Below are 9,308 nucleotides of genomic sequence, written 5' to 3'. Positions count from 1 at the left end.
AAAAGCCTTTTCAAGCGTTATGGGCTTTTGGAGATTGCACATTCCAAATTATCATTGTAAACTCCCTCGACCAAGTCTTTATATAGTCTTAAGTTGCGCCAGGGGAAGTTTAGGTTGGACCTTAGGACGAATTTCTCCACAGAAAGAGGGATTTAACATTGATTTAACATTGGCATGGGCTGCCCAGGGAGGTGGTGGAGTCACTGTCCCGGCAGGTGTTTAAGGGAAGACTAGATGTGGCACTCGGTGCTATGTCTGGTTGAGTTGATGGTGTTGGGTCATAGGTTGGATCTCAGAGGTCTTTTCCAATCTAAGTGATTCTGTTTAGGAATGATTTCAGACGGGGCTCGGGGGACTCGCTCCCCCGACAGGGAGGCAGCGCGCTGGTTTGGGCTGGCGGGCAGAGTTCATCTGCGCAGCGCTTGCTAAGGGGCTCTATTGTCTAAGCCTTCAAGGAGGACCTGCCTCTGCCAAGGCTCAGGAGGTGTCTCTGACCTTCAGGAAGAGAAAACCCCACGTCTCCAGCGCGACCCAGGCGGGCGGCGCTGGGAGCCCCGCCCGGCCCAGGCTGGGCCGCGGCCCCCGCGCTCCTCTGAGGGAGCCGCGGGGCGGGGCCGCGGCCGGGGTTTGTCCCTTGGCGGGCGCCGTACGGCGCGCGCTTCCCGCAGCCGGCCCGCGCGCTTCGGGAGCGCCATGAGCCTGTGGGCGGACAAGCACCGGCCCGGCGCCCTGGGCCGCCTCGACTTCCACCGCGAGCAGGCGGCGCGGCTCCGCAACCTGGTCAGTGAGCCACGGGCTCGGCTCTGCCCCGCGCCCTCCCCGCCGGACTCTGCCCGGGGCCCCCGCGGCCTCCAGGTCCTCTCGGTCCTCTCCTCCCCGCAGCGAGAATCCCCCCGGAGTCGGCATTGCGCCTGAATAAGGGGGGAGAACTTTACTGTGCGGGTGGCCGAGCACTGGAACAGATTGCTCAGAGTGGCTGCGAAGTCTCCGTCACTGGAGATGGTCGGGAACCTCTGGATGCAATCCTGCACCCGGTGCTCTGGGAGGTTGGACCGCTGTGGTCCGTTCCAGCCTGACCCGTGCTGTAACTGGGATTCCTTGCGGGCCCGTAGCGCTGCTCTGTGCGGCCGGGGTCGGCAGCTTTCCCTCGGTGCCGGCGCTGCCTTTCCAGGCAGCGCCCGTGCCGCGGGAAGCGCCCCGGCATCGCGCCCCGCTTGGGAGCGCGGCCCTGGTGCCGAGGGAAAGGCTGCGGGGAATCAGTGGCTCGACTCTTTCGGGAGCGGTGTGCACATGCTCTTCCTGCTGGTTTCGGTGTCCCCGAGAACAGGGCCTGGCTTGTTTGCCTCATGTTAGCAGAAGTTTTTGAGGCGAGCAGCTGGGAATGAAAGTCAGGACTCCTTCCCCTGCCAGATGTGCCGACTGGCACATGCTCTTCCTCAGGGATGAGTGATAGCTAGCTCATGTAGGTGCTTTCTGTGGGGTAGGATCAGATGTGCTCAAGTCATGCATTTTAGCTTTCCAGGAAACAAACTCCTAAACGTGTGTATGTGTGTATGTATATCTATCTATATATATGTGTGTGTATATACATATATATATATGTATGTGTGTATATATATATATATGTGTGTGTGTATATATATATACACACAGATGCTTATATATAGAGCTATATAGTAGCTCTATATATAAGCATCTGCCTTAAACTTTGTTTCAACCCTTTTTTCTGTGTGTTTCTCACAGCTGTCACTCTGCTAACTCTGGGAAGCATATAAATGTTGGAGTGGGGGTTTTGAGGTTTGTTTTGTTGTTGGTTTGCTTGGGGTGTTTTTCTAGCAGTGAGGTGTTTCAAGTTAAATGAGTTGCACATGGCTGTCAGAAAAATATATTTTATAGAAATGTTGCTGCAGGCAAGGATTTCAGTAGTTTTAGTTCTAGGTGCTGTGTTGTCTAGGAGCTGGAAAAGATATTTAATGTAAACTTGGGTGAAAATGAGAGGATAAATGATTTATAAGGAGAATACTGTGGTAGCTAACTGATCTTGTTTCTTTTTTGTACAGGTTCAATGTGGTGACTTTCCTCATCTGTTGGTGTATGGACCATCAGGAGCTGGAAAAAAGACAAGAATTATGTGTTTGTTAAGGGAATTATATGGTGCAGGAGTGGAGAAACTGAGGATTGAGCATCAGAGTATAACGGTAAAAAAAATAAATCTTCCATCTCCTGTGAAGTAATGTGGAAATAGTGATATATTTCTGTTGTGAGATCTTTGTAGTTATTTGAATTTTAAAAACTATTTTTTTATTTTGCACTCAGTATCTTCAACCTTTTTATATCATTAATAATACTAGTTAGGTAATGTGAACAAATTATTTTCCAGATGTTCTTCAGGCCTTCAGGATGTGGGGCTCTCTTGTTTTCTGTGCCTGGTTGGCTGTTCTTGTGGTGAAGGTTTTTGTGTTCAGAGGTGTTTTTTTTAGTTTTTTTTTTTTGTTCAGAGGTTTAGGTTTTTTATTTATTGTTTACAGTTAAATTTGGACAATAGCATCTCTGCTGTTGCTATTTTATGGGCTGGATGATGTGTCAGTATTCCATTTTTTCTTTGGAGGTGGGGCTGGGACTGTAGGAGATAAACAAGTCTGTGTCTCGAGAATTCTTTGATCCCCGAGACTCTTGGTTTGCCTGTGATTTAGCCAGGTGTAAGCTCTTAAGCAATTTCTAGAACACTTTCTGAAATTTAATGTGCTTATTTTCTATGTAGGCACCTTCTAAGAAGAAGATTGAAATTAGCACCATTGCAAGTAATTATCACCTTGAAGTTAACCCAAGGTAGGTGTGCAGTGAAAATGCCTCACTTTAAAGGTAAGCCACTGGCTGTGTTGTGAGTGCCTTCAGCCTGGCTGTATGAGGGACTGATTGCCTGATTTGTTGCCTAAGCAAGTTAGATAATGGTCTATGGGTTTGGTCTGCAAATGGGAGCAGGGAGAGGATTTTTAATTGAACAGCTGTAAATGAACAAAAATTTGGATTTCTGTATACTCAAGGCAGAAATGTTCTGTTTAACTGGCTGCATAAGCATGCTGATGTTGAGGAATGGGCAAAAGAGACAATTCTGGATTGATAGATTTCACCATTTCAGTTGAAACAAAGAACTTCTACTGGAAATGACACCTCCATATTATTAGTTCCCTCACAAAAACAAAAATTAAGGAATTTGAAAGAAAGAAAGGCTTACCCTGTAACTCTCCAAATAAAGTGTTTAGAGCATGGGGAAGACCACCAAAAAATACTGTGGATCCTGTCTTGAGTGAGGGCTGATATTGATTTAAACAACAGAAGCTGTAGTGGGAGCTGTCTGCATCCTCTTTGGTTGTTATGAAATTGCTGGTGATAGTTCAGAGACCCAAAGCAAATATTTGTATTTACCTGAAACCACATAATTTTGCTTTAAATCACCATGAGTGAATGTCGTTGTGCGCTGAGTGGTGTTGGTTACTGCTGAACCATAGCTCATGCTGCCTTGCTATATAGAAGTTATTCTGCACTGCCAGGTCTCCTTTAGAAACTCATTCTTCAGCTAATCTGTTTATTGATTAGTGAGTATCTGCTGGTGTTCTAATATAGACACAAATAATTACCAGCTAATTACCAATACAAGCTGAGGCTTATTGGTGATCACTGTTTTAAATATGTCATTTTGGTGATAACAAATGTGTGACCATTCAATCCAGCTGTGATAGCCTGATACTACTACCACTCTTCCTGTTACTCTGTATAGAGTACTTAGAGCTTGAAACATAAAATAGTTATATTTCAATTTATATACAAAAGTGCTGAGTTTTGATAAAGGATTAATATCCTGATTTGTAGGCTTTCAGCAACTGAGCAATTGTCATGTTTATGTCTGACCAGACAGTAAACCTCTGTGCTGTGCAGTGGCCTGTGAAGTTTGACTGAATTATAACAGTGGTGAAGTCATGTGTATCTTGAGTAAACATGGAATGGGGTGAATGGCTAACAGGGAGAGGAAGTGAATTTCTGGGAAGGACTTTGCAGGATAAAACCCCACATTTATGTCAGTCCTTTGAGTCAGTGGTTAGGCTTAATTGTTCTTCCCATAATGAGTAAAAAGGTTCGCATTGTGTGTCCTTGTTCAAACTAGGTAAAAAAAGTTTAGGTTGCTCATATGAATAAAAGAAGTTCTATTTTAATGAGTTAATAAAACATTTAACAATGGATTTACTACATTTGAATAAAGTGCTACTAATCCAGTTGTGCCTGCATAAACTTTTGGTTGTTTTTATTATAGAGGAGGTAACTTTCAACAAAGTATATAGGTATTAGTTTAATTCTAACTTAGCAGCTTCTGAATTCTTTTGGCATTCTTGCTTGTTTAGTTTACTTTTGGAGGATGTGTTTTATATGCAATATAAAGTTGTTTTAAAACAAGATTTATTCAAATTCCTGGTGCAGTGATGCGGGAAACAATGACCGTGTAGTAATTCAGGAGCTCTTGAAGACAGTGGCACAGTCCCAACAGCTTGAGACAAGTACTCAACGAGATTTTAAAGGTGAGTAAAACAGTTAAAGCCAGTCAACATGCTTTTTAATCATGGGGAGATTGCAGTTCACTGTTTTGTTTGTACCTGTATGTTGCATGAAGATCGTACAGTCAAAAAGGCATGCAAGTAATCTTAATCTTTATTTTCCTGCCTGTGGAACCATGCTGTGCTTTTTGTGTGTTATCACTTACTTTGGTGTTATTACTTGTATGTCAAAAGTATTTTTTCTTAGAAAGATCTGATATTAATACAGAACCCCACTATGTTTAATCCTTTTTTCAGTGGTGCTGTTAACAGAAGTTGACAAACTTACTAAAGACGCTCAGCATGCTTTGCGAAGAACAATGGAGAAGTACATGGCGACCTGCAGGTTGATCCTGTGCTGCAACTCCATGTCAAAAATTATAGGGCCCATTCAAAGCAGATGCCTGGCTGTACGAGTGCCTGCTCCCAGCATTGAGGATGTACGTTGAAACAGAGGCAAAAATAAGTTACTATAAAATTCTTATTAGATAAGTTCTTGCTGTGGACTTACATTTTATTTTCACATAATGACCTGGTTTTCCTTTGTGTTGGATGATTTTCCAAGCATGGTTTATGAAAGACTGGTCCATCTCTGGTCCAGAAGTCTTTCTAACAGGAGAATCTCTAGGTGCTGAGTAGTTTGGTAAGTGTTGTACTCCCTGCTATCTGTTTTCTATCTAGATCTGCCATGTCTTGTCCAGTGTGTGTAAGAAGGAAGGCCTGACTCTTCCTCAGGAACTGGCTCAAAGGATTGCTGAGAAATCTGGCAGGAATCTTCGGAAAGCACTACTTATGTGTGAGTCCTGCAGAGTACAACAGTAAGTCACTGCAAAAATTAATGTAAGTTCTACTGTCAGACACATAAATGACCTTGCTTCTAAGGCCTTGTTAAAATAGGCAACAACTTGCTTAGATTATAATCTCTAAAAAGATATTATTTTTTAGGTATCCTTTTACTGCTGATCAAGACATTCCTGAGATGGACTGGGAAATTTATTTGAGAGAAACTGCAAATGCTATTGTTGGTCAACAGACACCACAAAGGTAGTTGAATGCACTTGTTAAGAGCTGTAAATGATGTTTTCCATGTACTGTGGAACCTAAAAAAAAGTTGTATTAAAAAATGTGGTGTCTCCTGTTATGTGTAATTTTCTGTATTTCTACTGGAGCTGGTACTTTGCAGCCAGAGAAGCTGAGCTTTAAAATTGCCAGAAAAGGCTGAATGAGTGTCAGGAACTGAACAACTGTTGTTTTTCTCTGTCAAAACTTAATAATCTAAAGTGACCATAGGCTCAGTTACATGTTGTGTTTCCCAGTTGGGTGGTTTTTTTTGCTGTGGGAGTGGTGGGTGTGTATGGTCGTTCTGATTTGTTTTATGTAAAGGTTCTCTTTGACCATCTTTAGCATAAAGCACCTTTGTAAAAGAACTGGGAGTGAGAATTCCTTGCTTTTTTTGAGCACATTAGGAGATGACTACTGTGTCCATCTCACTGTCATACCCAAAGCCTGATCCTTTTAGCCTGTTCCATGTATTATTTGCATGAGATGTCACTTAATTTAAGTGCTTGTAGCATCTGCCCTTCTGTTTTCAAAAGCTGAGCTTTGGCTAATTGTGTTAGCTTTGCCACCTAATTGTCTTACGCTTTCTTATAAACAATGAAGACAGAAAAACAGCATAAAGGAACTCTCTGGCTGTAGTAAATTAGTCACTAGTCTTAAGCATGAATAACTTAGATATGAAGAAAAATTAAAGGGAAACAGTCCTGAGACAAATTATAATAGCCTTGTAGCTCCTAGATTAACTGAGACCATTGTAACTAGAGTATGTGTCATTTATCTTTTGAGTAAAAGGTGATATGCAGCCTTTGAATTGAAATTGACTCATGCAATGCTTTTGGTTTTAAAATAACACCCGAAAGCAAAAAAGAGACGTTGCTTGGATTGCCTCTTTTCCTGCAGCGTATTTCACTAATTGTGAAAGACATTAGTATGCTTTGGGATCATACTTCTCATATTTTGTGGCGTCTTTCCAACAGGCTTTTAGAAGTCCGTGGACGGCTTTATGAACTCCTGACACACTGCATCCCTCCTGAGATTATAATGAAGGTAATTCAGCTATAGCTTTTAATGTGCTATAAATTTTAATATTGTGACTGTCTCAACTAAAGCTTTTTTAAAAAAATACACCAAAACATCGTAAATTATCCAGATATTGATGAAAAGCTGTGTCGTTTCCAAACAGACTAAAACTTGTTCAGTGGTCAAAGAAAAACAGCATCATAGCTGAGTAAAAATAAAGGAGGACATTCCTAGGTCCCTTCATTTCTCAGGCCAGTTACTATATTAAAGCATAATTGAGGATCTTGGTGGTCTTTCACAGCTGTAATGATTATATAATTCTGTGGGCTAATCTTTATATTAATGGTTTTCTTTTATAGAAGTTTTGTTGTTATAAGTTCATTATTTGCTATGTCTTTGTGGAGAGATGTGCTGAAAGATGCTAGACCAGCAGGACTATTCAGACAGATGTCACCTTGGGAGGAAAAAAGCAAGTGGGATGTACATGTTTTTATTTTAAGGAGGATGAAAGGATGCTGAAGACAGCGAGAATAGAACAAAGAACTAAAATAATGTTTGCAACTTAATCTAGTAATATTTGCTTTGCTGTCAGACATAACTTCTTTTGACATTAACAAATTTCTGCTTTCTGATGGTTTCGGTACTTAGAGGTTTCTTTAACTTTCCTTTCTTACAGTAGGTTAGTAGATCCTGCATTGCTGTGTTTGAGAGGAAAAAGGTGCATGTTCTCTACTCACTCCCTCTTCATAAACTTGAAATAGTCTAGAGATACTTTTCACTTAATCCTGGCTGTTTTAATTGAGATGGATTTGCAATGATTTTATTGCTGTCTCTAAAATAATGCATTTTGGGGTTTTGTAATGACTAAAGTATTGAAGTCAAGTTGTCTTGTGCGTCTGCACATATATACGTTTATAAATACAGACAGAGACACTTAAATTGTAAATAACCCTTTCCTTGGTTTTTATTAATGTTGTTTCTCTGTGTGCTTGATGCTGTCAAGATATAACTAAGTGGTTTTAATACACTTGCTGTCTTGGTAGCAATTCTCCTCAGGCCATGTTCCTACATGCAGTAGAGGTTATAGTGTTTGGAGATGAAGTTAATTAATTTTCTTTTATTAAGGCATAAATTATCCCAGTAAATGAATATATTTTCTGTTGGATTAATGAGTGAACTACTAGTTAGTGCTTGGTTATTTTCAGAGACCCAAGGTTATCCTCTTAACAAAAAATATCTAATGTTTCAAATACTGCCCCATTTTTTCCCATTTTAGGGTCTTCTGACAGAACTTCTAAATAATTGTGATGGACAACTGAAAGGAGAAGTGGCACAGATGGCAGCCTTCTATGAACACCGCTTGCAACTGGGCAGCAAAGCCATTTATCATCTGGAAGCATTTGTTGCAAAGTTTATGGCAATTTACAAGAAGTTCATGGAGGATGGGCTGGATGACATAATGTTCTAACTCTGATGCCCAGAGTTGTACACAGAATGTTGTGTCAAGATACCAATGGTGTTGCCAATGTCTAGTTGTCACGGCTTGATTACATGTGGGTCTAGTTCTAAGTCAAATATTTTTGTTTTGCTATTTAATAAAACAATGTTTGTGCAGCTTTAGAAACCAGATGGATTTTTTGACAGCCACAAATCCATCTTTAGAGCCATACAAAATACATTGGCCTTTCAGAAAGACAGCACATTGCCTTGGAAGATGTGCAAGATCAGAGCTGCTTTGCAGTATTGGTAAGCTGACATTAAGAAGGAGAACACAGGTGCTGTGTGCTTGGTTTTTGTTTGTTAATCACAGATGGGCAAGGCTGAAGGAAAAAGATGTTTTTTACATGTTCTGCCAAGTTCCACCTCGAACATGTATGTTCTGCCTTCTGATCTATACATCTTACTGTTTGTCTGGCTTCTTTTTTATCACCTGAGTGTTTTCTGTGGTGTGCTCACACCAAATGTTTTCTTTCTTTTTCCTTTGTAAGCAGTTGCATTGAAATTGTGGAGGAGCAATACTTTGGTGTTGCTTGTAAATCACATGTAACACCTTATTTAGAAGGATTATACCTTCATAAAGCAAGTTCACTTGCTGTCTGACACTCTTGGATTTGCCTCAACCTACATAATGCTGCTCAGGTAAAGTTTATTACTTTGACTATTTTTTTAATGAAAGGAAAAGTTTCAGCTCTCTACAAGTATCTTTTACCTCTTAAACTGATATGTAACATTTTTAAAATGGCAAAATAAATTGTAGCAAATATGAATAAAAATGCTGAATTGTTTTTTTTCACACTGTCTGTGACAGCCTAGGTGCATTCATCTGCTTTGATGTAGACATCTTTCAGAAGGGTGGGGTATCCTACACGTGCTGTAAGACTGAAGGGAGCCACTGAAGTTTAAAAAAATCCAAATAAATACAAGCAACAAGAGAAAGTGAAAAAACAGCCTCCCAAAATAATAATGATAATAATGAAGAACCAACAATACCTGTGCTGCAAGTCTTTCACATGTTATGTCTGTGTACCATGGTACTATAAAAATTACTGAATTCATGCTCTTTATTACTTCTCAATGCTAATTTAGGCTATTACTAGGCAGTATTTAAAGCTTAAGTTAATTAAATACTGCTGCTGTTCTCAA

General features: G+C 40.7%; 1 protein-coding gene across 1 annotated transcript; it reads left to right on the top strand.

The window, feature by feature from the left end:
• The first annotated feature begins 635 nt into the window (after positions 1-635).
• Positions 636-8,932, top strand: RFC3 (replication factor C subunit 3). The gene is made up of 9 exons (XM_030960601.1): positions 636-780; positions 2,061-2,198; positions 2,762-2,829; positions 4,474-4,571; positions 4,845-5,026; positions 5,268-5,404; positions 5,532-5,630; positions 6,623-6,692; positions 7,942-8,932. Exons 1-9 carry the CDS (start codon positions 694-696, stop codon positions 8,131-8,133), a joined length of 1,071 nt encoding a protein of 356 aa, XP_030816461.1. The 5' UTR covers positions 636-693; the 3' UTR covers positions 8,134-8,932.
• Positions 8,933-9,308: the final 376 nt, after the last annotated feature.

Source organism: Camarhynchus parvulus, chromosome 1 (assembly GCF_901933205.1).
Source record: "Camarhynchus parvulus chromosome 1, STF_HiC, whole genome shotgun sequence".
In the NCBI taxonomy this organism is placed as follows: domain Eukaryota; kingdom Metazoa; phylum Chordata; class Aves; order Passeriformes; family Thraupidae; genus Camarhynchus; species Camarhynchus parvulus.
This window is presented reverse-complemented; position numbering and strand designations above follow the sequence as displayed.